Raw genomic sequence first — 27,584 nt, 5'->3', positions numbered from 1 at the left:
GATTTAATCGACACGCCCGAGATGTGACTTTGTGAATAGTACTCCCTGGAAGCCTTGCCTTGTAAAAGAAACTTAAAAATACGTGTGCCGGTTAAAGATAATAATTCATAAGTAACAGTACCAGCGCTGTGGGCTGAGTCGTGCCCCCCAGATCCGTGTGCTGACGTCTGAAGTGCAGTAAGTACCTCGGAATGTGGCTGTGTGTGCAGGCAGAGCCTCTAAAGTGGCCTATGCGTTAAAATGAGATAATTGGGGTGGGGGGGGTCCTAATCCAGTATATCTGGTGTCCTTTTTTAAAAAAAAATTTATTCAGTTTTCTAGGTTTTTTTCTTTTTTAAGATTTCATCCATCCATGTTTAGAGAGGAAAGGGAGGGAGAAAGAGAGAGAGAGAGAGAGAGAGAGAGAGAGAGAGAGGGAGAGAGAAACATGAATGTGCGGTTGCTGGGGGTTGTGGCCTGCAACTCAGGCATGCGCCCTGACTGGGAATCAAACCTGCGATGCTTTGGTTCGAAGCCCATGCTCAATCCACTGAGCTACACCAGCCAGGGCCTCTGGTGTCCTTTTGAGAAGAGGAGATTAGGTGACAGACACGACCAGAGGACAGGCCATGTGAGGACACAGGGGGATGACCAAGCCAAGGAGAGAGGCCCCAGAAGATTCCAAGCTTGCTGACCCCTTGCTTTGGGAGCCTTAACCTCTGGAATTGTGAGAACACGCGTTTCTGTTGTTTAAGCCACTGGCACACTAGTACGCTAGGAGGTGTGCTGATGGGGCCAAGACTGTGAAGGGGGCACCCAAGCCACTGAGTCTGAGGCAGCTGGTACTGGGGACAGGCACGGGATTGGCCGGCAGCTGGCTTTGCCCATTCCTAGCTGTGTGACCTTCAGCAAAATGTAAACCTTTTTGAATCTCAGTGTTTTTTTGTTTGTTAATTTTTAAACATTGATTTGAGAGAGATGGGGGTGGGAGAGAGAGACAGAGAGAAAGAAACTCATTGGTTGACTCTTGCATGTGCCCCGACTGGGATCAAACCTTAACCTTGGTGTGTCTGGGACTGTGTTCTAACCAACTGAACTGGCCAGCCAGGACTCAGTGTGGTGTTTTGAAGAAGGGAGCCAGTAACAACCATCTTGCCTGGAAGTGGTAGGATTAAAAGGTGATAATGCATGTATGTAAAATGCTTGGTGCTCAATAACAAACAGTCTCCTTACGGAAAAGCAGGTACTAAGTGGGGAGGGATTGCCCTTTAATTTCAGCGCAGAGTAGGCAAAGCCCGGGGCTTCTAGCCCCTCGCAGTCCAGGCCAGCCAGGGTCAGTGGGTCTCCAGTGACCCCAGGAGCCAGCTCTGGTGCTGCCGGTAGACCTCTGGGGCCACCTGCCTGTGGGTTTTCTCTCCCAGAATCGAGGAGGCAGGCACTTCCCCATTGCCCGTCTTCGGAAATGGAGACTCAAATTGGAGCGGTGACTCGTTTTAGGCCACCCAGACGGACAGGGTCTGAGCCAGGACTCAAGCCAGAGCCCCCGAGAGCCTGCTGGGCTGCCCAGGGCTTCTGCCTCCTTGGAGAGGAGGCCCCGCCCCTTCCCGCCCGCCAGGCGCCCAGCCGGGGGGAAGGGGCGGAGCCTCGGTGCCGAGAACACGTCGCCACGGCAACGCGGCCATACTGGCCAACCGGCCCCGGGGTCTGGGGCTGCCGTGACCTCGTGGGCAGGGCAGACAGCATGGACAGCCTCTTCGTGGAGGAGGTGGCCGCCTCCCTTGTGAGGGAGTTCCTCAGCAGAAAGGTACGTGGCGATCCCTCCGCAGCGCGGGGCAGTTGCTCTAATTTGGGGGCACCCTGGGGACTTCCCTGCAACCTCTGCCCCTTCGGGGAGGGAGACCTTCCCCTGTCCGCTGCCTGCCCGAGGGGTGCCCGACAGCAGCTCCACTTTCCTGGGCTGGGGTGGGGGAGCTACAATTCCCAGGACCGGCTTTCTGGCCCCGCGCACTTCCCGCAAGCAGGGCCGCAGCGTAGCAGCCCTCCCGAGGCTTGTCCCCTCTCGTCCCGGAGTTGGCCGGATGCTGCCCAGGGACGAGGGTCCAGCGCCTTCTCCCTGACCAGCCCAGCCCGAGACTCTGTGCCGCCAGGAAGAACGGCCCCCAAAAGGGAGGCCGAAGGTCTAGAAAAGTTCTTGACAGTCAGACCCGCCAGTCACGTTCTTCGTCAGCTCAGTCGTTGCAGTGGGTTTTGTTTTTAAGTTCTGTTGTCTTGTCCCAGGAGAGCTTTTGGAGTGATCGAAGGTTGGGGAGGTCCTTGGCTCTCCTCTGCCCTGTCAGTGGAGGTGAGGGCACCCCAGGAGAGAGGTGGCTGGGGGTGACGGCGAAGGAGAGCCTAGGGACGCCCCCCGTTACTCCTGCACAGTGGCTGAAGGCTGGCCACCTGCCCTGTGTCTTGGGTCCTCGTGGTGTCCTGGAAGGTGGGGTGATGGGCACTTGTCTGGGATTAACACACACACACACACACACAGTAAACAATGTTTTGAATGGAGGAAGGGGAAGGGCTTGGAGTCAGGGCAGTTCAAATGTCGGCCACTAGCTAGCAGCGTGAGCTTGGGTGTGCTACTCACTGCCTTCATTTCCTTGCCTGCGACACAGGAATGAGAAGACTTTCCCGTGGCAGATTTATACTGAGGATTAATAATGGTATATGGGCAGCCCCTCAGCATTGTATGGTGCACATAGTAGGTATTCAACATTGTCTTCTCCCCATCTCTGAGGTGCACCTGTTCTGAAAGTCCGTTTGCTTTTTAAACATGTATGTTTATTAAAACACTTTTTAAAGGCATGTGGCTTCATTGCATCTGCTTTATTTTCATGGGTACTTGACTTTTCATCACCCAGCCCCAGCACGATGTCGGATTATCAGTGACACACCCCGAGAGGCTGGCCACTGCTGTCACTTTTTAAAAGTCTGGTCACCAATCAGGACTCCCAGAGCTTTCCTTGTGCCTTTTCGTTTTTGAGTCCAGACAGAGTCCAGGGCCCTCACCTGACACCAAGGCTCCCCTGACCTCGGCTCCCCATCCCAGGCTCGCTTCTGCCGTCTTCCTCGTGCTCTTCCCTGTCCCACCCAAGTCCTGCGTCCTCCCAGAGGTCTCCTCGGGTTAGCGCTCATTGGAATGACGGGCTTGTCTTGTCTGGTTTGCTCACCGATGCGCATGTTACAGTTTATACGCCTGCCTTTCTCCCCTGCCCCAGAGCCAACCCCTGAACCCTGGCAGTCGTCTGGTTTACCTGGCTTCTTCGCCACCCCATTTTTCATTTGGGTATGTTAAGGCCCTGAGAGAGGAAAGGGGCTGCCCACAGTCTCCCCCAAAGTCACTGAGAGCAGGGACTGCAGCCCAGGTTGACGGCTTTTCTCACTGTCTTCTGCCCGAGGCAGAGACCACAAACTCCCCGTGGGGCCTAGCACAAGGCGGGCCCGGCAGTTATAATCACGAGAGTCCCCATCGTGGTTCGAGGTCCCTTCTAGGTGCCTGTTTGCTCTCTCAGATCCTCGGGACGGTCCGGTAAGATTATCACGAGAGTTAGGAGGCGAAGAAACGTGCGCAGGGTGAGCGGGGCAGACCACGTCACCTTCCTTTGCTCCAGACCCTCCCTGAGCTTCCTGTTCCAACTGGAGCGAATTCCCAGGGAAGGTCTCTCCGGGGCCTTCAAGGCTGGCTATGACCTGGCTCCCCACGCCCCCTCGGATCCCACGCCCTGACCCCGTGTCGTACCCAGCTACACTGGCCTCTGTGAACTCACCCAGTGTGACCTCCTCTCAGGGAGAGTCGTGACAGCCTCCTAGCGATGTCAGGATCCGCCGGGGTGATTCTCCTGGTGCCCCGGCCTCCCAGGTCCCTGGCCCCTCTGCTGCAGTGACTCGTCCCGTCCTACCCCGCCACCATTCCCCATGACTCTGCCTTAGGCGTGTCATTGCCGGCACTGCCCTTTCCTTAGGGTCAGTTCCAAGTACCCCACCATCCTCGTTTCCAGCTCAGCCCCCCCCCTCAGAAGTCCGACATGAACTGTTCTTGAGCCTCGCTCCTGTCTCCTGCCACCGTGTCACAGCCCCTCAGCCCTGTGTACTGTGACCCCCGGGAGGGCCAGGCCTGTGCTCTGTTCACTCTGCCCCCGGCAGCTGACCTCGTGGGCCAGTGGCCCGTTCCCTTCATGTCACGGACGGGAAACTAGAAGACCGGAGTGAGCGCGAGGGTGATGCTCAATAAGTAGCTGACTGTCTAAAACTGTGCCCTGCACCGTCATCTCTGCTCCCGCTGTCCGTCTCCACAGTCGTGCGTCTTAGTAGCCGCCGCGCTGTAAGCTTACGCCTCGTGTATGGCCTGCTTCCTCAGCAGATGTCAGTCTCTTGGGACATGGGGGACTCCGCCTTTTTCCCTCTGTATCTCCTGCCTCTAGAACAGCCTGGCACATAGTAGGTGCACTGCAGACGTGTGTTAAGTGAATGAAGGTTAAGTGGGCCCCGGGCAGGGCCGAGGAGGACTGGCTGATCCCTGAGGGCGTTCGTGTCCCCTGCCCAGTGATTTTCAGGGGCCAGCAAACACCCCGATCCCGGAGAGTTTGGTAGAGGCTCTGAGACCTGCTGATCCTAGCTCTCTGCCTGCAGTCACCCAGCGGGGGAGGACCCTCACTGTGGAGGTCCCCCCCGAATGCAGAGGGGTGCGAGGGCCGTGGTCGAGCCCAGATGAAATGCTTGTGCCCACTCTCCAGCCTCACCTCTGCTCCCCAGTGACTGTCCCCAGTGCTCTCAGGAACGTCCCTACCTGTTCCCAACCCACGCAACCTTTTCCTTCTGTCCCCGCTCCCCGCCCCCGCCCAAGGCTTTCTTTTTATTCTCTTTGGTTCAAGCCTGTGCTCCTACCTCTTGTTTCACCAGTTCTCACCTCCGTGCGTGGCCGACAGCAGGTTTTGTTTTGTTTTCCCAGCAGCGAGAGCCCCCGCTGCCAAGCTTTGAACATAGAGGCCAGGGGGATGTCGGGGCCCGTCTGGCAGGGAGGCCTGGGTCCTTCCAGAGCAAAGGGCTCTCGTGGTGCCAGGGGGAGCTGTTTGCCAGGCATCTGGGCCCCGTCCTCCACCACCATCTGAGGATCAGCGTGGCCTGGCGCGGCGGGCAGCCAGGGCGGCTGCGGTTAGTTTTCAAAGGAAGAAGCCGGGCTCTGGGGGAACGGCACTTCCCACTGCCAGGGTGTGTCTCAGCTGGGCCTGCAGGGGGGTGTGGGGGGGGTCACGTCTGGATGACGGAGGGCGGCCTGCTGTGGGCCGGGTCCCAGCGTCCTGACGCACACAGGCTGTGCCCGTCAGAAGGCCCGCCGATGGTTCCGCCGTGTGGCCTTGGGTGAGTCAGCCCTGGCTCCGCATCTGAGACAAGAGAGGGATGGATATTGGCCTCATGTATATGTTTCTCCTTTTGGTTGCTTTTAAAGCTTCCTGCATTCTGCAGCCCCCACACGAGGGCCAGACCCAGGGCTCCTGAGCCGCACTTGGCGAGTCAGTTAGCCGCAGTTCCCTTTCCTTTTCTGTGAAATGGTCTGGCAAGGCCAGCTTACTGTGCTCAGCCCACGCGGCCGTCGTCAGATCCAGAATATTAATTAGGAAGATGATGTCAAGTGTGAAGGTTACATAACAATACATTCTCCAGCCGGTGTTTGGCCTCTGCAACCTCCCTGGGAAGCCAGCGGGGTGAGAGTGGCCCTCATCCACCCCAGCGGTCTGTTGCTGTTGTTTGTTCCCTGGTCGGGGAGAGATGGAGGGTTTTGATTTAAACACGGTACACAGTGGTTCGGGTTTCTCCCCTCAGGGCTTGAAGAGGACGAGCGTGACCATGGACCAGGAGCGCCCGCGCACTGACCTCAGCATCAACAGCCGGAACAACCTCCGCAAGGTCTTGCATCTGGAGTTTCTCTACAAGGAGAACAAGGTGTGTGCTGTTAGCGTGCGATGTGGTGTTCTGGAACCGGGGTTGGCCACGTCTGCGCACGCAGGGGCCCTGCCAAGCCCTCAGAGACGGGGAGCAGGAGGGGGCCCGGGGGGCGGGGGGAGGGCCGCACCTGCGGTCAGGGAGAAACATCCGTGAGCGCTGACGAGTCCCAAGCGTGAGTCACCTTTCCCGCCTCAGCCAGGCCCCCCCGGGGCCGCCCCAGGGGCCTGCTGCGTGTGCCCAGCTAGGAGGCTCACGTTGAACCCGAATGTGTAACAGTTGTTCCCTGTGCTCCCTCCTCCCCGCCGAGGCTAATTTTAGCCAGACTTTCCTTTTAAGAATATAGTGTACGGTTACACTAGAATTTTCCATTCCCTGTCCGCCTAAGAGTTTCCTCCTTCAGCTCTAAGTGGTATCTCACTCTTCAGTCCAGGCAGAAGCGAAGCTTGGGCTCAGCTCCCCCAGGGGCGTTGGGGTTGAGAGTGGGTGGGGGTGGGAGAGGCTTCCCCGGCCCCCCAGCCTCAGCGCCCCCGCCGCATCACCGGCGTTCACGGCACCCTGTGGTTCTCTTCCCTCGGGCCCGCCAAGAGTGTAACAGGGTATCTGTGTGGATGCGTAGTCAGTGTCCGCCTGCCCTGCGGCCGCGACCGCAGCGGGAGCCCGGAGATGGCATCGGCTAGGTTCCCTGTCGTGTCCCTGTGCTCGCCGTGGTGCCGGTGACGTGGTGAATAGTCAGCATGCATTTCTGGGTCATGTGATGGACGGACGGACGGACGGACGGACAGACCGAGTGTGCGGGAGATGAAGCTGCCATTCGGATCCAACTGCGCTTTCTGCTGTGAAGACAGAATCTCTGGTTGGCTTTGAGAATGGCTCTCCAGCATGGGTTAGGGCACAGTGTCCGCGTTGGAAAGAATCTAACGACCGTATTGTTTAGCATTTATTACAGTTTTAAAAAAAAAGCAATAAAATATCTCCTGCTGAAGTTCAGTATGGAAAACAAGGACCGGAGGCCAATCCTGTTTGAGGTGGAGGTGAGGGGGTCCTGCCTCCCTGGCCTTCGGGGCAGCCCTCCAGGGCGGAGCTGAGCAGCTCTGAGGCCACTGGTAGACCACGGGCGCTGCCAGGGAGCCCCGAACCAGGGAGAGGGGGCTGGCCAAGGCCACACCGTCAGTTACACAGAGGGAGTGAGGCTGCAGCCTGGCCTTCCGGTTCCTCCTGTGCTGGTAGTGGTGCTCAAGCTTCCTTTAATTGTAACTCTCTTCTCCAGTGAAACAGTAGCAGATTGGGTTGGTGTGGGGTGGGGCACCCCAGCCCTGGGAGGCTGTTTCCGAGACACCTGGGGGAGCCTCAGAATAGCTTGGGAGCCACCCGTGTGTGTATCCTGCTAGCCCAGGGAGAAACTCGTGCAGGTCTCCTCTGTAAGGTGAAGGGTTTCCAAGCACACCTATGAACCTCAGCCAACCGGCATCAACTTACAGGGGCGTTCAGGAGGCCCCAAGGAAGACCTCGTGCCCCCCTGGGCAGAGAAAGGGCAGTGGCAGCCAGGTGACATCCCCTGGGGCCTGGGGTGACACGCAGCCCTTCCGTCTCCCGTATGCAGGCAGCTGAAGTCCTGTAGACTGCGGCGGTCCCCAACCTTCTTGGTGCCAGGGGCGGGTTTGTGGAAGACAGTTTTCCACGGACGGGGGAGGGGGGCGCAGTGGTTTTGGGATGAGGCCAGCGCATTACCTTCAAGCTCACCTCCTGCTGTGCGACCCGGGACTGAGGCCTGGAGGTCGGGGACCCCCTGTGGTGGAGAGGCGCCCACTGACCCAGGCAGCGGAGACCCGGAAATCCTCCATCTGCTGCATTTTGAGGCAGGAGAGTGGACTGTACATTTCAGAAAGATTTCCCCACAGGGAGGGAGACGGTTCACCGGAAAACTCAATGAACCTTTCCGGTGCAGTGGGCGTTTAACGTAAATGCAACTTTACCTAATTTTCTAGAAGTATCTTTCCCATTCAAGTTACTTGAATTTTTTTGCTATAATATAATCTCCCTAAGGTAACTACTATTTCAGGATACGTAAGATATTTTCATTAGGTCTTGATAAGTACCCTGATTATTTGATTTATACAGTAGTTATTTGCTATTATACAATGACTTGGAACTTATATTTTACAGAAAAAATACTTACTAATCTATTTACTGCACAATGACTTTGGCATTCATACAGAGCTGGTGTGATTCTAGGGAAGCCCTTAAATTTCGTGTTAATTCCAGTAACTTGTCTTTTCCTATTAAGTATATGATAGGAAATGCCTGGATATCGGGTTGGCCAAAAAGTTTGTTTGTTTTTTTCCTTGATATGGCTCTAGTAGTGCTTAGTTGTCTTTAACTTCATTCGAAACACATTTTCTAGATTGGGTTGTGGCCCCAGAGTTCTGCCGTGTAGGTCAGGGCAATAGGAAGGGGAAGGACTGGATGTGCCCAAGGGCTCCCCCACCCCTGGGTGCCCCCAAGCCAGGCTCCCCTAGGCCGGGCTCCCCCATACCTAACTCCCCCATACCTGGCTCCCCCAGGCCGGGCTTTCTGTTTGGGGCTTCGCTGCTCTGATTGCAGACCCTAAATGCCCGTGTCTGGCTGCACTTCCCAGGGGCCTGGCGGTTCTGGGCAAGCCGCGTGGGCCCTGACAGGCTCCGTGGCCTGGCCCCAGAGGCCAGCCTGGGGGCCACTGCATGGACACCTGTGTCTGTCCATATTTCTTAGGGGAATTTGAAAAGAAATCAGGCTCTAATCTTTGTGGTTTTGGCTTTGTGAGACTTGGCGGGGTTTGGGGATGTGTATTTAAAAATTCTGCTAAGGTAACATTTGGAGCAGTCAGGGTCGGGGAGTGCTGATTTTATGCATTTCTAACACCGACTGCCGAAGTGTTTCATTGAGTCTTTTTATTTTCTTAAGTCTGGGGTGTGAACCAAGTCAGCCCTGACCGGGACCCTTCTGTGTTCTTTGCCGTAACCTGCTGACGCACTGTTCCTGAAGTCCCCGCGTCCAAGGTCAGGTGCAGGATGCACCGACTGAGGGGACATTCGGGCCCCAGATACTTACAGACTTCGGAGTCAGCAATCCCTAAAGGCGTCATTTGTTAAGTGAAAGGGTATATATGTCACAGAGTTACTCCTGGGAGAAAAAAGCACAAGGGGATCCGAACTGCACTTGACCTGCCTGGCTTACGCACGGGAGGCTCGTTCTCTTGGGGTGGAGACTTTTGTCCTTGTCTCTGTCGGACCCCGGCCCCTCACGCTCGGTCGGCAGTCGGTGGCCGTCTCCTCAAAGAACGTGTGACCGAGAAGTTGACAATCTTACGTGAAAGACTTAGCATAGCCGTCTTTATCGCCCTTCCTGAGAAGCTGCACGTGCAATTAATACTTTTTCTTCCACTGATAGGGAAAGGAAAATCCTCTAAAGACAAACCTCGAACTCATTACCAGATATTTTCTGGATCACTTTGAAAACGCTGCTAACAATTTCACTCAGGAAGCGCCGATGCCTGCGCTCTCCCTCCCAAAGAAGGGCAACAGACCACCGCCCAGATGCTCCGAGGCCACGCTGGTGAATATATACGACCTCGCAGACGAGGATGCGGCGTGGAGAACGTCCCTGTCGGAGGCGAGCAAAGCCAGGTGCCTTTCCTGTTTACACCGTGGGTTAGTTTCCCGCTGCTGCTGTAGCAAATCACTGCGAACTCGGGGGCTGTGACAGTCAGCGTTCTCCAGAGAAACGGAACCGATAGGAACCAGGAGGATGTGTGTGTGTGTGCGTGTGTAAAGAGATTTATTTTTGGCCCCTGCAACTGTGGGGGCTGGCGGGTCAGAAACCGGGGGGCGGCCTGGAAGGCTGGCAGCTCAACCCACAGCCTGGGGCAGAGTCCCGTCTGCACTGGGAGGCCTCAGCTTTAGCTCTCCGGGCCATCAGCTGATGGCGTGGGGCTCACCCGTGTTGTCGGGGGCGAGCTGCTTTATGTCGCCTGACCAGAGATCCTCATCACGTCTAAAACACACCTGTAGGGCAATGTGTAGGGTAGTGCTTGACCAAACAGCCGGGCCCCATAGCCTAGTTGATACACAAGATGTAACCGCTGTGGTCTCTTTGATCAACCCAAATTTGTTACCTTGCAGTTCTGGAGGTCCGAAGTCCAGAACCGGTCTCACCGGATTAATGGCAAGGGGTCAGCTGGGCTTGTGCCCTCTAGAGATTTCGAGGGGAGAGCCTGTTTCCTCTCCCTTTTTCAGCTGGTGGTGGCCGCCCCCTACACCGCTTGGCTTGTGGCCATTTCCTCTGTCTTTCGGGCACATGGCTCCCCTCTCACCCACTGCTGACTCTGATCCTCCTGTCTCCTTCTCGTAAGGACCCTCTGGTTCCACTGGGACCCCCCAGGTAGTCTGGCATAACCCCCACCTCACGGTCTGTAGCTGATCACACTTGCAAGGTCCCTTCTCCACAGAAGCTTCTGGGGGTCGGGATGTGGACATCTCTGTGGGGCCGTCGTCCAGGCCTCCACACTCTGCGCTTGCAGAACCCCCGAGGCGGAGCCCAGGTGCCCTCCTCCGGAGGCCGTGGGGACGGGCCACTGTGTGATGGGGATGCCGATGACTTCAAGTGTTTAATTTTTTTAAGTGTATTTTATTGACGATGCTGTTACAGTTGTCCCATTTTTTTCTCCCCTTTGTCCGCCTCTGCTCTGCACCCCACTTCCCACCAGCATTCCCCCACTTTAGTTCATGTCCGTGGCTCGCACATATAAGTTCTTTGGCTTCTCCATTTCCCATGCTTTCCTTAACCTCCCCCTGTCTATTTTGTAGCTGCCATTTATGCTTCTTGTTCCCTGTACCTTTTCCTCCATTCTTTGCCCTCCCCCTTCCTGCTAATAACCTTCCATGTGATCTCCATTTTAAATTTCGTGATTTATAAGGTTCAGGGGCTTGTTTTGTTAGCATTTATTTATTTAGTTTTAAATATTTTATGTGTTTATTTCTAGAGAGAGGAAGGGACGCCGAGAGGGAGAGAAACATCAGATTCTTGCATTCCCCAACTAGGGGCCTGGCCTGCAACCCAGGCATGTGCCCTGACTAGGAATCGAACTTGTGACTTTTTGGTTTGGAGGCCATCACTCAGTCCACTGAGCCACACCATCCAGGGCGTGTTAGCATTTTTTTAAAGGCGACAAAACAGTGGAGAAATGGAAAAAAATCTGAAAAATAAGGCCCTAGGACCTCCTAGGAAGAAAATAAATTGGTATTCTTGATTGAACCTCAGTTATTTGGAAAACCATCCTATTACATTACCACCCTAACACTCCGCATGAGGCCTCTGAGAGGGAGCCTCACCTCCTGGGGACGGGCGTGTTCCCCTAGCCTGTCCAAACGCGTTTCTCTTTCCTAGGGGAGCCAGCGCTGGGGATGCCGGCGTCAAGATGCCAGAAGGCAATGACCATTAAAACGTTAACTCCAGGCTTAAGATAATGATGTGCAAGTTAACGAGGGTGGAATAAGGAAGATGCTTCTTCCTTCACAGACACTCACTGCCTGGCTGGGAAATGAAATATTTCTGAAATGATAAAACACTGCAGTACGGTCTTTGACGCGCCCGAGTTCCACCCAGTTGCCCAAGCTCAGACTTGGCCGTTATCCTTGACTCCTCCTTGCCTATTCGTTTCGCACCTTGGAGTCCTTGATGAGGGTGAGCTCTGTCCTGCCTCCTCTGGAAGACCAGGGCTCTCCCCTCGTTTCCGGGCCTCCAGGGGCCTCCTTGAATGCATCCTGGACCTAGGATAGCGTGAGCTTCCCACAGACAAGTCTGCCAGGCTACTCCGCCCGGAGAGGCCTTCAGTGTTCCCCGTAGCTCCTAGGGTGGAATCCAGACTCCTTAGGCTAACTCACAAAGCCCTTTCCACGGTCGGTCCCTGCCGCTCACCCGGGCACTGGTGGCTGTTACAGGCTTCCAGCTGGAGCCTGGGGCCTGCTGCTGCTCACCACCTGTCTGCCGTCCTTTCCAACTTAGCCCTTCTAGATTGTCCCAGGCTGGTTCCAGACCCTTCCTCTGCTCGACACGCCTCCGCCATTGCGCACATGCCCACTTCTCTCGTGTGTGGCCTGGTGCATGGCCCGGTGTGTGTTAAGTGGCTTGGCACAGCAGGTGTCGGCGTGCCTTCTCGCCCGAGTCAGTGCAGAGAGCAGCCCGGCCTGCGTCAGGGGTGCTGGCTCTGCATGACTGCAGGTCAAGTCCTCTTTCCCCGGGCCCCTGTCCCCTTCTCATTCTCGCTCTTTCCCCCTCCTTGCTGCTCTGTCTCCCACCCTCTTGCTCTCTTTCTCTCTCTTCCATTCTTTCAGTGCCAGGCAACCCGGAAAACGGAGCCGTTGGCATGCCCGACCTTATGACCCTTCACCGCACCACCGGGAAGGCCGGGTGTGCTGCGGTCCCCGTGGCTCGCAGCACAACTAGGCTCTGCGTGTCCCGGTCCGAGTGGAAGGGCTGCAGTGCTCCGTAACCCGCTGGGCCTAGAATAAGGAAGCCCTCTGTAGTAGAGAGTGTAGGGAGTCCTGTCCCCGGTCGTCAGCTCTGGTTTTGTTTCTCGTTTCCTGGCCTCCTCCTCTTGTCGGCCAGGCTTGCCCTGATGCACAAGCATTTTCTATTCCTCGCCTTTAATGGTGAAGCACGGGCTGCCAGAAGTCACCATGGATGTGTGAACGGGCCCGTTGTGAGCGCCTGCTGAACGTGCAATTTATTATCGTCGTTAGTGGTTCCTTTCGAGGAATCTGTTTCAGTGGAAATACTATCCCCTGTTTTGCAGACACGACAGTCACGATGGGGACCTGCTTGGAAACGTGGTGTCATCCAAGAGGCCCTCACACAGAAGTAAGCCGGCGCAGGCCCTCCCGGCTGAAAGCCCTCCGGCCGCGGCCCCCGCGTGGGAGAAGGCGGACAAGCCCCTGTCGTCAGAGACGCACCTGGACATGAAGCGGGCTGGGGAGAAGACCAGGCCGAAGCCGGGCCTGATTGTCCGAGGCATGATGGCCGGGCCCACCGCCAGCGCCCCGCAGGTCATTGCTCCTTCCTGTCAGTCCGGGAGTGGGAACCGTGAGAACCATGGGAACCGTGGGAACCAGCCTGGCGTCCACCTGGGGGCACCCCACAGAGAACCCAGGGGGCGGGGTCTGTGTGCTGGGAATGGAGGGACACCCCTCTGCTCTCCCTGGCTCTGCTGTGAGCTCCTTGTGGGGGCATGGGCCGTCCTCGTCCCCTTCCCTGCCTCAGTTTACCCATGATGCCAGTGAGGCAGATGCTGTGGTTTTCTGCTGCTTTGCTGGGTGAGGACACACCTACTCAGCTTTATCTTTGCCGTTCAGCGGTGGGGGAACTCATCCAAGTCTGGGGAACTTCATTTTTGCTGTTTAAAACACGATACTTAAGAGGGAAAAAGAAATGCCAATCTTTGTAGTTTTATTTGTGTTGCCTAAAAAAGCATTCTAAACATTGAACATTGTTGTTTCACAGTGTCCCTTAAGGAGGGCCTGTGGTAGGGAGGGTCCCCTGAGGTGGGGAGGCTAAACCAGCGCAGAGACTGAGTGTCGGAGGGCTCTGAGAAACGACAAAGTGGAACCCAACTGCAGCCTCAAAGTTCGGTAGCGGCTGAGCAGGCGCCTGAGTGAACCAAAGCTGGGTGGTGTGTGTCCACGCCCGCCAGCGTGCTTCGTCTCTGCTCTTGCCTGCCGCCCAGTTGGGTGTGCGCAGCGGCTGTGGGCGCTGGTCGTGCAGAGCCCCCGCCTGTGGGAGACGCGGACCCCTCCCTGCCCCTGCCCCTGCCCCCGTCCCGTGAGGTTTTCTGGCACTGTCTGTGTCTCTCGGCCGTGGCTGCATTTGCTAGACGGAGTCTCAGGCCCCTTCCCGCTCTGGGGTCCCGTGGCTCTGAAACCGTTGTGCCGTGGTCTCTCTTGGCAGCCAGGTCGGGGAGGTGAGGGTCTGCTTGCTCTCGTCTGTGGGGTTCAGGCCGCACCTCCGCATCATGTCCCATCCCAGTGTCTGGTACTTGAAGGAGGACATTCATAAGCTGAACCGTGTCCAGAGGAAAGGAACCGGGAGGGTGGAGAGTTTGGAGGAAATCTCCAAAGAGATCTGGGAGTATTTATTTCCTCTTGGGAGGAGGAGGCTTGGGGGAGGTGGGACGGAGCGGAAGAGTGTTCTCCCAGCCTGGAGGTAGGACTGGCGTCGCCCCAGGATGGCGAACGCGTGGCTTTCAGGCGACTCCTCCGCGCCACTGCCTGCCTCCGTGCCCGTGGCGGACGTCACCAGCTGATCTCGGTGCCCTTGTGCTTTCCAAGCCTGTTCGCACCGTGGGCCGTTGCTCCGGTGGGTGGGCTGCAGTGTGAGTGAGAGGAGCCCTGCCCGTCGTCTGTCGTGAGCACAGGCTGCAAGCCCTGGACGGCCCAGGACGTGGTCCGTGTGGTTCTCTGTTGGACTCCGTGGGCAGACTCACTTGGTGGCTCCAGAGGGCATAGCCAGGGCCAGCGGGCGGGGCCGGGGCAGTGGTGGCAGGGGCCTTTTCAGAAGCACCAAGGCCAGCCGTGTGCAGGCAAAGCCAGGCACCCCCTCTGCTGGGGGCGCTGTGGAAGGGCTTCCTGTCTGGTTGCGAGTTTCGAGTCCAAAGGGGTTTCGTTTATGTGTCTTGTATCCGTGGACATTACTGTGTCAGAAATGAAAACTGATCGCTTCTCGGCCGTTTGGCTGAGATCAAGTATAGAAATTAAAACTGAGAAAGTACAGAAAGACTGACTTTTAAATCATTCAAAACAACAATAGTAAATCCATTACCTTGAACACAAATAACATATTAAAAAAAAACCCTATTTTTTCCAAAACAAAAAAAGTAGTAAGATGAGGAGCTCCATTTTACATTTTTGCAAACCTCCTTCACATCTGGTGCAGTACAAGATTGTCCAAGTCTCATGCTTGTTTCTGCGTTGTCTGCCGGGTTCGGTGTTTCGGCTGAAGTAGATGAAGAGGATCTGACCTCATGCAGATATGTGCTTGGGAGAGGGAGAAGCATTTTAATGGCGCTTTTAGGAAACTCAAGGTACTCCTTGACCCCACACCAGGACTGGGCGGGTTGGAGTCTGTCCAGTGGAGTCCGAAGACGCACCAGTGAACTTCCGTCCGTTTCTGTCGGTCTGGCTCTCACTTTGCATGAGTTCCCTACCACTGTCGTTTGGGACATGTGGGTTTACTGAGTTGTCTTCTGAATATTGACCCATTTCCTTACACAAAAACATTTTAAAAAGTCACATCTCTTGGTGTTACCACCCAACCTGTCAGAAGAGTTTTTAAGGACTGAGAAGTCTCCAGCTCACGGCCACAGATCCCAGGTTTCCCCGAAGAGTAATTGTTACCTGGACACCTGTAGTTTGTCACTGACCACAGTACAGCACTTATTTATTCCCTTGGAAGGGACAGGCCTCATGTGTTTTCGGGAAGTGCCCGCCAGACCCCCACGTCCGCGTGACCACAGCTGGCCCGCTCAGTGGTCTCGTGAGAAGAAATCGCCGGTCCAGCTCACCACTCAGACCTGTGACGAGTGCTTTTCCTCGAGATGGGTGTCGCCCTGTGGGTGGGCAGAACACTCACGCGTCTGATTTTGTCACGGAATGTTAACGAGGTGGGCACTGTGGGGTCACAGTTAAAGAGTATTTATGATGCTCATGGCTGAGCTTGGACATTATCGGCATCAGCATTTTCCTTACTCACTTTCCTTGCAAGCGGGTGAGTACCAGGGGCACCCGTCAGGTCCCTGCCGGGATTCCTGCTAAGGACCGGCAGCAGGCACACCCCCACTGCGTGTGGACACAGAAAGAAAGGCCCACTCGTCACGCTGTTGTCATGGAAGTGGCTTTCGGCTCCCAGAAGGATTTGGGACCCCTGAGGCTGGCGGACCACACTGAGAACCGGTGGTCCGGCTGGGTGCCCGGGTCCTGCCCTGCCGTGGCAGCCTGGTGATGAAGTCTGGGCGGCGGAGGCCCCTTCACAACCGCCGGGGGTGACGGCCACGTCGGCTTCACCACCAAGAGCTTGTCTGAAACTCCTTCCGTCAGTTGTCCTGTGCGCCTTCCCTCTGGGCATCTGCGTCCAGCGGAGGGCGGCGAAGCACGGGCCACTGCAGAACTCCCTCAGGTTTCCTGGAGGTGCTTCGTGGGCCTGTGCGCCCCGGACCATACTTTTCGGTGGCTCTGGAGAGAAGAGCAAGACGCGCTGGATATTGCATCATTCTGCACTGCTGGATCGGCTCCGCGCTTGTGAAGGATGAGTAAGAGGCCAGGCGCCCCGCCCGCCTGAGGCCAGAGGTTGAGTCTCCTTGGGAGTGGTGACTCATGTTTTCCTCGAGCTGTGGCAGGGGGTGCCCCGAGTGGCTTTTGGAAGAGGCTTATGGTGTCTAGTAATTTCCGCTCGGCAAGAACGCCACAGAAGTAGCTCTTCTTCCCGCACGGGCTTCACCCTTTGGCTCAGGATTGATTCTGGAAATGCTGAGAGCTTCTGGAAAAGCCTGGCAGGTATATTTTTGTCCCCTGCCTCTGCAGCCAGGATTGGTAACGACGTGGCTTAACCATTTCATCAGCTGATCATGGCTGTAACAAAGGACATACCAGTCGACCCCTTTGGATTTCCTTCGTTTCAAAAACTAGGCAAATCTCAGTGCCTACTAGGTGTGGGCGCTGAGCCGGGAGCTCTGTGGACCCCGGAGATGAGTGAAGGAGGGCTGTCGCCACTCCTGGTCTGTGGCGGGGGGGACGGGCCTCAGGGGAGGTGCACACGGTGGTGAGCATTTGTGAGTGACGGGGCTGGCCGTGTGCGGGCCTCGGCTTTAAACCCTCACCACGAGCCCACGGGAGACGGGCTCCACAGGTCCCCAGGCCCTGCTCCAGAACCTTTGGGCCATGTGTGTTCTGGAACGTCGAGTTTTTTCCCAGAAAAGAAATATATCCCATAAACCACATGCCGTATAATGCCTGCAATTATGTGGCATGTGGTCTTTGCAGAACAAAAGCATTTACTGCAGCTAAACCTGAATAGTCACACTTAAGAAAAGATTAAGTAACCTCAAAGCAGTTTGAAGAATTTGTCACAGGATTCCAAGAGAATCTGTGCTCTGGGATTCGGAAATTGCAGACAGCGGCTTGTGGACAGGTGGGGTCAAAGGGGAGGGAAGTGAGGGACAGAGAAGTGCCGGAACTTGCCAAGGGCACCCAGTGGGTGGGTGGGGACACAGGAGCCGGAGCCCAGGCCCGACCCTGGGGCCCTGCCTTTCCCTTCTGCCCCCTCCCCTGTCAGGGCGAGGGGGAAGGACTCCTGGGGGTTACGCAGGTGGGGTGCGGGATGCATTGCGGAAGCAGTAGCCTTTGAGTATCCCGTGAAGGAGAGGGTGGGACTTTAAGGGGAGGACCTGGGGATGGGGAAAGGCTTTCCTGGGGGAGGGAACATCGTGGGCAAATGCTTGAAGTGGCGTCAAGTGTGTTCCCGCCTCGCAGAAGGGACTCCTCACTGCGTCTGTCCTCGTCCCTTTCAGGACTCGCTCCGCAAGCTCTCCCTGAGGCGGCCGCTGGTCTTGAGTGGCGTGGCTCAGCCCCACGAGGAGGAGGAGGGTTGCAGAGCCCCTGAGCTGCCCGCCCGCACCCTGACCTGTCCCGCCCCACAGGAGGGCCTGGCTTCCAGCACCGGCTCCACTGCCAGGAGCCCCCCGGGCCGGCTCAGCGAGCCCACCGCAGAAAAGCACAGGGGCACACCCAGCAGCCCCCCTCGCCTGCCGAGCCAAGGGCTGCCGCAGAGGGGGAGCGGCAGGGGCAGAGGCCTTTCGGGGGACAGCCCCAACGTGGACCACGGCCCAGAGGCCAGCAGGACGCCCTTGAAATTCTCCTCGCCTGGTGGGAATGCCAAGACGACCCAGGAGAGGCTGGAAAGAGCATTCAAAAGGCAGGGGGACCCGTTCCTGCCCCTCAGGTGAGCATACCGGGTTCAGGCGATGCCTCTTCCCAGAGAACCGTGTCCGTCCCTGTGGCTCCTCGGGCTCACGGAGCAAGGCGTGAAGGGGGAAGGCGACCGCGGTCACTGTCAGGGAGAAAACAGCCCAGAGAGTGTGTGCCCGCGGGGGGCCTGCTGGGGAGGTTTCTCCGGCCCCTCCCACTTCTCCTCCAAGTCACGCAGGCTCCAGCAGGTGGCGCTTGCACAAACCACGACAACACGGCCAGGCCCATATGGTGGAAGAGATGCTCCCCGTGGGGGGCTGGAGGGGGCTGATGGGTCAGCGCCCCCGGCTCCTGCGGGGCTGTGTTTTCACCCCGCTTTTCTTGCACAGTAGCCCTGGGCGATTCCCGCAGCGATTGGTTTGCGTGTTAAACCCTCTGACAATCCTGGAGCAAATCCTGCATGGTCAGGATAGATGGTCTCTCTACATATCACTGGGTTCAATTTATTACTGTTTTGTGCAGGGTTTTGTGAAGGAGGACTTGGTGAACTTCCTTTCTGACAACAGCCTCGTCAGAGCCTGGCGTCTAGGACAGACGCCGTGCCTCCTTTTCTGGTCTGTGGCGGAGCTGGTGTTGGGAGGGTGGTGCTTCTTCCTTAAGCGCTAAGGAGAACTCACCAGCGAAGGCTTCTGAGCATGGAGCTGAAAGATTTTAGATTATGGATTCAGTTGAAAAAGATTTTTCATGTCAGATTTTCTATTTTTTTGTGTATCCATTTTGCAAGTTGTATTTTTCCAGGGAATTCTACCATTTTATCTAGGTTTCAAATTTGTTGGTATGAAATTGTATAAATAGAATATCCTCTTATTATAACTTAAAGGCTGTATGATCTTTGGGGCTGTCCCTGTTTTTGTTCCTGATACCGGCAATGTGTGTTTTCCCTGTTTTTTGACTGGTCTCACTAGAAACTGATCAATTGTGTACTATTTCAAAGGGCTAACTTTTGGTCTTGTATATATTTTTTCTACGTAATTGATTTCCACTCCTACTGTTATTCTTTCTTTCATTCTACTTTCTTTGAGTTTAACTTGCTATTATTTCCTATTTTATCTGTATGTATTTTTACAAACTCGTGTTTGTTGCTGTTCTCTCACAGTCGTGGTCTTCTCTTGTTACACAGTTTAAGGGTGAACGTTTCCCTCTGGTCAGTGCTCTGTTTGTATCGATGTGTTAATAGGTTGTATGTTCATTTGCTTCTGCTACAGTATTTTCTTACTTCCACTGTGATTTCTTCTTTTGAGCCATGGATTATTTAGACATGTATTGATTCATTCAAAACGTGTAGGGTATTTTTCTGGGTATCTCTTTGTTTTTGATTACTAGCATTTTCACTTTGGTTATATCTACTCTGTATGACTTCAGTCCTTTGGTATGTGTTGATATTTCTTTCTAGTCCAGTTTGGAGCTGGACAGACTTCCCCACCGCACCTCAGGCCCAGGGTGGGTGACCTCACGAGGTCACACGGGGGGGAGGGGCGGGCCCCTGGAGGGGCAGCTCGCTGCAGAGAGGAGAAAGGGTGCAGCTGCGCCTAACATTCCGTTTTCTCTCTTCCCCACTTAGCCACTCGGGTACGTCCTCAGGGCGGAGTGAGCAAAGGGGAGGAGATGAAAGGCCTGTATGAGGCGGAGGCCAGTGTAGCTCCCTCCAGACTCCCAGAGGACACTGGGAGCTGAGAACAAACGTCCCCTCACCACCTAGATGCAGCTGCTGCCCCATTTTCCAGAAGAGGGGAGTGAGGCGCGGAGCATGGTCGGGCCTGTCAGGGTTCTGGGGGTTGCAGGTCCAAGGGCTCGCAGTTCGGTGGGCGGAGCTCGGGGTGGAGTTCACTGTCTTTCGTCTCCTCGGGCATCTTGGTGCTGTGCACTTACCGTGTAACTGCATGCAGCACCCTCGGTCTGAAATCCGGGCCACGGTTCCGCCACTTGCTACACGTGACTGCACCCCGTGCCCTCGCCCACCCCGCCATCAGTCCTCTCTCTCCCCATTTATTTCACTCCGTTCGTAAACGCGGGTGTCAATCCTAGTGCGTCTCAGATCCTCTGAGCTCTCCGGGGTGAGAGAGACGTGTGCAAATGTGATTCTTGTAAAGCGTGACAAAGGACGGCGAGATGACAGCAGCATCGGCTTGTATGCGTGGCACACGCTCCCCCACTCAGCCCTAATGAGGCTGGAGGAAAGGTGGACGCGTGGAGCCTTCCCGAGGCCTCCTCGCAGCGTCAGCTCAGGGCCGGTGGTGGACGTCACACCAGGGGCGGGGCGGGGCGGGGCACATCACACCAGGGGCGGGGTGGGGCGGGGCTGGGCTGGGCGGGGCGGGGCACATCACACCAGGGGCGGGGTGGGGCGGGGCTGGGCGGGGCACATCACACCAGGGGCGGGGCGGGGCTGGGGCAAGCCTGTGGTCTACTGCTTCAGGGCACACGAGTCTCTGTGCATCAGGCTCCTCCGACTCCGGTTCCTCAGTGCTGCTCAGTTGCTGATGGGACTGTTTCCTGCTTCTATTTTTGTTCCTCTTCTGTGTCCTTTGATCCTAGAAGACATTTAGAATACACGTCATCTGGGCTCCCACTGTGGGGGATATGGCTGTTTGGGGCCACCTGTCATTTATTACTGGCTTGTCAGGGCCACCCTCATGGGGTTCCTCTCACGATCAGTCGGAGCTGCTGGGGCTCTGGCCCCGCCCTGGGTGGGCCTGTCACCCTTGCCTCACTCTGCCTCCTGCCATGTGCTGTGTCGCAGGCAGGGCCTTCCTGTACTTGTTTGTGCACCTTGCTGTCACTGCCCCCCGCCCCCCCCCCCCCCCGCCCCCGCCCACACACACCTGGCCCAGTAGGCCTTCGAGAACGCTCAGGTTCAGGACTAAGCACATGGGACCGGCGGTTCTTTGTTTACATGTCCCCACAGCCAGGCGTTCCCAGCCTAGTGGCTCCCCACGTTGACAGTCTGGCTGGGGCCGACCTCACCTGTGGGCTTGCAGCCCTCTCCCTGGGCTTGCTGGCCCGCCTTTTGTCTGAGGGTCCTTCACAGTGAATCTGTGGGGCTTCTGATGGCCACACAGACGGACCCCATGGTGGCTTTTCTGTATGTTAGCCCCAAGCCTCTCACGCTGGCGTCAGGCATTCGGAACTGGCTTCTTATGTCTCCCAGGTGGGCACGGGCTCACCAGCTCCAGCCACTCGCTTTTTGCCCAGTCTCACCTGGAAACGAGGGTGTAACCATGTCAGGACATTGAGAAGGGCTGTTGGCCTCCTTTGGGGAGTCAGCCAAGGCAATGGCTACAGCAGTTGTGTCTGGGTGCCGGAGCCACCGAGCAAATCCATGTCCCATCAAGTGGCACGAGGTGTGGGCCCTCAGGGGCCAGGAGCACTGAGATGGGAGTGCCCGTGGCACAGGTGGGGGTGCCGAGGCCCCGAGAGGAGCAGGGGCCTCTCCCGGGTCAGGCAGTCCCTGAGTTAGGGTCAGGGACCCGGTGGCCTGAGGGTGTGGGCCAAAATGAGGCACATTCGTTTCCTGTCACTTGTATAACAAACTACCATACACTTGGTAGAACTTAGACCCCAAGTTCCTGGAGTTACATCCTCAAACAGAGCCTGTCACCTTGTGGAAGTAACCGTTTGTTCCATTAGTGAGTTCGGTGACTCTGTAGTGCGTGCTGGAGTGCGTCAGAGCCGGCTCACACCGGCTCGGAGAGCTGACTGTTAGCATCTTCTCCCGATTCCGTGTTCAGCAATGTCAAGGAGGTTGCTCGAGGTTGGCTGTGGTGGGAACATTTACACCACGGGCATTATTAGCAAACGCTGCCGGTCGGCGTCCCCCTCCCTGGACAGCCAGCTGTCCCCGCGTGCCAGAACCCCATCCGTGATGCACCAGCCCCGGCCCTAGCCACTGGTGATTGCGTGAGTGAAGCAGAGCACGCCCCTGCCCTCTGGGCACTTGCACTTCCCATGGGGAGAGGCAGCCAGCAACAACGGTCAGACAATCTACAACCTACCAGCGTGCCATGAGGGAGGGTGAGCCAAGGAAGGGTGAGCGGGAGCCTGGCCTCAGGGCAGCCCCGGGAAACCTTTCCGAGAAAGTGACACTTGAGACCAGAAGGCACACAGGGAACCAGCCTTTTGACCCCGGGAGCAAATGCAAGGAGAGAGTGGCTGTGCCCAGGCCTTGCGGCAGGAGCGTGTGCTTCTTCCTGTTGGGAGCGGGTGCGGGGAGGAGGAGAGGGGCCAGGGCCCGGAGGCTCCGGAAGCCCTGGCTGCCACTCTGGGGGGGTCGGGAGCCCCTGGAGGCCGGGCGGAGGCATGCGTGGTTTAACACCTGTTTCTGCAGGACCCCTTGGCTGCTGGGTTGAGGGGGCTAAAGGCGGCAAGAGTGGTGGCAGGAAGGCCAGTCAGAAGGCAGTCACCCTGGTTTACAGCGGGGGCCCTCAACCGTTGGGCTGCGGACTGGCGCTGGTCGGGGCCTGCTGGGAACCGGGCCGCACAGCAAGGGCCAGCTGGAGTGTGATGCGCTGGACTCATCCCGAAACCCACCCCCCTGCTGGGTCCCTGGGAACATCGTCTTCCACAAAACCGGTCCCTGGTGCCAAAGAGGTCGGGGACCGCTGGTCTAGAGGAGAGTTGATGGTGGCCTGAGTCAGGGCCGTGGCAGTGAGGGCAGTGAGACATGGGCTGGGTTGTGTGTAACGCACACAGACATACATGCACAGACACACAGACACACTCCCAGAGGCCCACACACATGCACACAGACCCAGGGAGACACACAGACACGTAGGCACAGACAGACACACGTGCATGTTGGAGGCAACAGCATTAGCCTGTGGGCTCGATGTGTCACTGGAGAAGGTGACGAGGCAAGGTGACTCCAGTGTTGTGCTGAACAGTCCCAGGAAGGGGGCTGCTGTCCCCGGAAAGAGGGAGATTGTGGGAGAGGAAGTTAAGGCCACGGCCACTGGGCCCCAGTCCGTGGCCCACCATGGCTCTCTGTGAGGCCAGAGGTGTTTCTCTGTTTGCTGGCCGCCCTGTGGCCTGTGCGGCGTCGGGGCCACGTGCCTGGAGTCCCACCATGAGCGGGGCGCTGTCCTGTGGTTCTCACGTCAGGCCCTGTTGCTCAGTTGCGACAGGACAATTCTCTTCTGCCTTTGGCGTCCCATTGAGGCTGTGAGGAGGTCGTCTCTCCCACCAGGACTATGACTAGAGCCCAGTCAACAGTTCTGCCCACAGCAGTTCTCTGGCGACAATAAAAGCGACTCCCGGGCTGGCGTTTACATCGAACACTTATTTTCCCTGTGTTTGCAGGCGGGTTTCCGCCTGGGTCAAATGTCCAGCCCTCTCGGGGCCTCCGTGCTCCTGTCTGTAAGTGGGGAGGGGTGGTGGTTGGCTGGAACCTCTTTAAGAGCCCCCCATCTCTGACATTCCTGCCCTGCATTCCCCCCATGGCCTTGGCATGCCCAGGTGGGCAAGCTCCCGCCTTCTCTGTGGCCTGGGGATCACAGGCCATTCGGCCACCTGCCGAGGCCCACCCTGGGTAAAGGACGAGCATGGGAACCATGGCCTCGTGCCTTTGGAGTCCCTCCCAGACTGTGAGCTCCTCTGGGTCCTATGGGTGCACAGTAATGTGGTCTAGGGCTCAGCAGCCCGGAGTCACCCTGAACCTGAGGGTGTGCTGCTGTGTCTGGCTGCAGGGTTTGGAGCTGGCGGGCAGGCAGGCAGGCTGATGCTGCTGGGTTAAATCCGCCACCTCTGGCCCTCAGCCTGTTACTCGCTGGGTGATTTCTGTCTGGGGGGAGGTTCCCAAGAGCCGTGGTTCTTGAACTGTGATCCCGGGACTGGCAGCACCTGCACCATCCAGGAACTTGTTAGAAACATAGCCTGTTTGACCCACTGAGTCGGGACTTGGGTGTCTAGCAAGCCCCCTAGGGGATGATGTGCGGCTCCTGGAACCAGGGCCCTAGAAGCCGAGCCTGAGATGCAGGGTCGGGGGCATGTCATGTATTGGGGGGCACGCGCTCAGCGAGGGCAGGTCTCAGGAGGCTGAGGGGTAGCCTTCAGATCCCAGAGGGAGATGAGAGGGGGAGTTGACCCAGAGCTGATCCCACATTTAAGCTGAAAGTAAGCTCCCCCCACCCCCACTTTGTCAGTCATTGGCTGTGGATTGCCCATGCTGGGGTGGGGAGGGCCCTGTGCCACTTGCTGGGTGAGTGTGGCATAGGGCAGTTCTCTGGAGAAGGGTGCATCTGTGAGCCGTCAGCAGCCACTATGCACGGCGCCTGGGATGGGTGCGCCCAGTCGGGGCCTCTGGTCGGGGCACCCGTGTCCTCCGTGTCACGTCTTCTGGCTGCTCTGCACCCACCCGGCTCTCGGTGTCATGCTATAGACGGACAAGCGGCACAGACTGTTCATGATGTCACTCTGGTGCCTGGGGTGCCCTGGTGAGATGGGGCTGCATGGAGGCGACAGGTGAGGAGACAGACCCCAGAGGGGAGACGAGAGTGGTTCGGGCCCACAGCCCTCGCTGGCTTCGAGGCGGGTCATGTCCTGTTGTGTCAGCCAGACGGGAGGTGTCTCTTGACGCCCTTCTTGGAGCCCAGAGCCGACACTGGGGATGGATGAGAGGGCTCCCAGGGCCCACACGAGGCTCTGTAACTGGGTGCTGGACTGTGGCCCTCACAGAGGAGCGGAAGACCGGGGAGCAGCGAAGGGGGCGCTGGGGGCCAGGCAGGAGGGCCGTGTTTGGTGCAGAGACTGTGTGCTGGGCCAGGGGGTCTGCTGAGGAACTGCTGTGAGAACCTGCGCCGTCTCTCGTGGGTCTCTGTGGCCTGGACCCAGCCAGGGCCCAAAAGCATCACGTCCCTGCCTCTGTGTTGCAGCCAGTGGTCGCTTCCAGGGATCAGTGAGTCTGACATTGTCAGATTTTCAGATTTTGCAGGAAATGGACAGTAGGTGGCAGCAGATCATCATCAATCTTTAGGACCCCAGCGACTTCTTGCTGCCTGATTTCCCTCAGCAGACCCTCCTAGGCCCCTGCTAAGGAGGACGCTGTCATGGGAGAGAGATCAGTGACCCCCACCCCCCTCCCGGGCCCCTAGCCCCCTCTGGGCTCTGGGTCAGGAGCAGGACCAGCAGGCTGGCCCATCTGGGACTGGTCCGAGAAGGAGCAGGGGGTGTGGCAGTGGGGCTTTATTGACTGCTCCCTGCAGCTGAGCCTCCCGAGTCTGAGGGCACCTGCACTGCAGGGGACAAGTAAGGGGCAGACCTTCCATGTTAAGTTGCCTCTGCGTGTTATTTGGATTTGGTGTCAGACTGGAGAGGTTCGAGATCCCCTGACTCTTGAAAGGAGCCCAGTACACAGTCGCTCCCCTGTGTGCCAGAAGCCCTGTGTGGACAGGGGGCTTGCCTGGTGGGCTCCTGGGTGGGTCCAGCCTTGCCTCCATAACCCCCTCCAGGGCCCTGTCTTCTGTGGCAGGCTTGTTGCCCAGCCCATCTGGCCTTGCTGCCCTGTGCTCATTTCATCCCCTTTCCACCTCTTACCCACGTTTTCCCTCTGTGTCCCCCAAGTCCACAGAGGAAGACCGGTTCTCTCTCCTTCCGAAGGCAGCCCCTCCCTTGCACACGGAGGAGATTACACATGAGACATGGCTCCGGTGTGCACACAACAGCCACCTGGAGCCCCCACAGTGGGGCCGGTGCCCCGGCCCTGTGTGCGCGCACAGCTGCCAGGTACCCTCGGTTCCAGAGTGTCCGAGGCTTTGGCCCAGTGCCTCTCCTGGGGGAGAGGGGCTTCCCGTGACTCAGATTTTCTTTGAGATCAAGAAATGGGGCCGAAGAGGTGACAGAGTGCCCATGCCTCTCCTTGGAAGGGTGAGGGATCTTGTTTCGTCCATCTCGGGACATCGGGGTGGCAGCTCCGAGATCCCCCTCTGCCCGAGGGCCGAGTCCGAGGCCTGCAGGTCAGGAGGATGCCCCGGGGGCAGTTGTGGCTGCTCGGTGGGAGCCGGCTGTGAAGATGGAGGGATAGTTTTGGGAGATGGGTGTCAGAGAGCAGGAGAGGTGTGTGGTGGTTCTCCTTTCCTGGGAGCCTTTTTTGCCTCACTCCCAGATTCTCACCTGCTGGTCTGCCAGGTAGCTTCCAGCAGACCTTGGGCACCAGAACCCCAGGGAGGCCCCTATAGAGGTCGGGCGACAGTGCCAGGATGAGATGGAGCAAGTGAGGCAGCCAGGGTACAAAATTTAAGGAGGCACTCACTCTCAAGGTGCTTCAGCTGCGGTCAGGCATCTGCATGAACCTGAGGGTGAGTGCCTCCTTAAATTTTGCACCCTAGGCACCAGGTATTTCTCACCCTAATCTTGGCTTCCTGCAGAGTCCCACAGCTGCTCTTCTGCTTCTCACGGTCTCACAGACAACCCCCCACCCAACATGGCCGTGCGATCGCTCCTCTCTACTTCCACGAACTCCGCGAGGGCTGGAGTGGGCGTTCCTTCCTCTTCCTTTCTTCTCCCCAGCTGTCTCCCGGGGCCTGCCAAGAAATACTGAGCAAATGACAGAATGTATATAATAGGGAGAATGGAAGGGAAATTTATGTTTATCTGTTGGGGACAGTGTCGTGAAAATTAAACTGATCATCTTTCATAGAATTGGAACAATCCAGACTTTATTTTCAAGTTAACTTGTTGGATGTATTTGTTTACTCATTCATCTTTTATTTATACATTCATTTAACCAATTAGTCATTCAACCAACCAACCCATGAACTTACCATCCCTACCAACCAACCAGCCCACGAACTTACCATCCTACCAACCAACCAACCCACGAACTCACCATCCTACCAGCCTACCAGCCCACGAACTTACCATCCCCTCAGCCATGCAGCCCCACCCATCACCACTGTGCTGGTCCGCACGTGAGTCACCCTGGACGTTGCCTCCTCTAGGAAGCCTTTCCCAGTCTCCTCTCTGCCCCTGTACCTGGACATGGCCCCTTCTCGTGCCTCCCAGAGCCCGTGTCACACTGGAGAGGGAGGGCAGGCTACCTTGTTTCTCCTGCTGGACCGTCAGCTGTCCGAGCATGGGGCTGAGTTCTCTGTGACCTGCCTCCCTCCATTGTGCTCAGAATTGTTCCGAACTTACCAGATGGAGCCGAAGTATTGGCTTTGCCTTCGGAGAAGGGGAAGGGAAGTGTGAGGTTTCCCCTTCACTAAAGGAGCACGTAAAAGAGGGGGTTAGTGATTCAGAAACTAGGAAAGGTCACCTGAAAATAGCATCTGTCCCAGAGCCAGATGGGCGGTGCCTGCTGAGGTGCTGCAGGGTCTTAGAGGGGGGGGCTGCTCCTGGGCTGGGCCTTGAGGCGTGGGCGGGTTGGAGAAGCCCAGCGGGGGGCCAGCCAAGGGTCCCGTGGCTGTGCCTGGACATACTCGCCACTCCTCCCCACCTTCCTGCGAGCCTGAGATTGGTGGGGAGTGAATCTGCTGGTGTCCCTAGGGTCTCATTCCTGAAGACTGTGGCAGCTCCCGGATTGTTCCTCAGCCCCTCGCCACCCAGCGCCGCCCGGGTTCGTTTGCACTTGCGGGCTGCGTTGGA

The 27,584-nt window shown here is 57.2% G+C and overlaps 1 protein-coding gene across 2 annotated transcripts in view; it reads left to right on the top strand.

Annotated features, from left to right (window-relative positions):
- The first annotated feature begins 1,619 nt into the window (after nt 1-1,619).
- The window catches only part of MINDY4 (MINDY lysine 48 deubiquitinase 4), a 97,290-nt gene continuing 71,325 nt past the window's right edge, over nt 1,620-27,584 (top strand). The window contains exons 1-5 of one of the 2 annotated variants that reach the window (XM_036010444.1): nt 1,620-1,783; nt 5,839-5,958; nt 9,388-9,623; nt 12,791-13,040; nt 17,552-17,982. In XM_036010444.1, the coding sequence (XP_035866337.1) occupies nt 1,721-1,783; nt 5,839-5,958; nt 9,388-9,623; nt 12,791-13,040; nt 17,552-17,982 (1,100 nt within the window). In that variant the 5' untranslated portion in view covers nt 1,620-1,720. The remainder of the gene's footprint in view (nt 1,784-5,838; nt 5,959-9,387; nt 9,624-12,790; nt 13,041-17,551; nt 17,983-27,584) is intronic. The other variant, XM_028525941.2, reaches the window with a different exon arrangement.

The sequence above is a fragment of the Phyllostomus discolor genome, chromosome 10 (genome assembly GCF_004126475.2).
Source record: "Phyllostomus discolor isolate MPI-MPIP mPhyDis1 chromosome 10, mPhyDis1.pri.v3, whole genome shotgun sequence".
Lineage (NCBI taxonomy): Eukaryota > Metazoa > Chordata > Mammalia > Chiroptera > Phyllostomidae > Phyllostomus > Phyllostomus discolor.
Note: the sequence above shows the minus strand (reverse complement) of the source record. Positions and strands in the feature narration are given on the sequence as shown.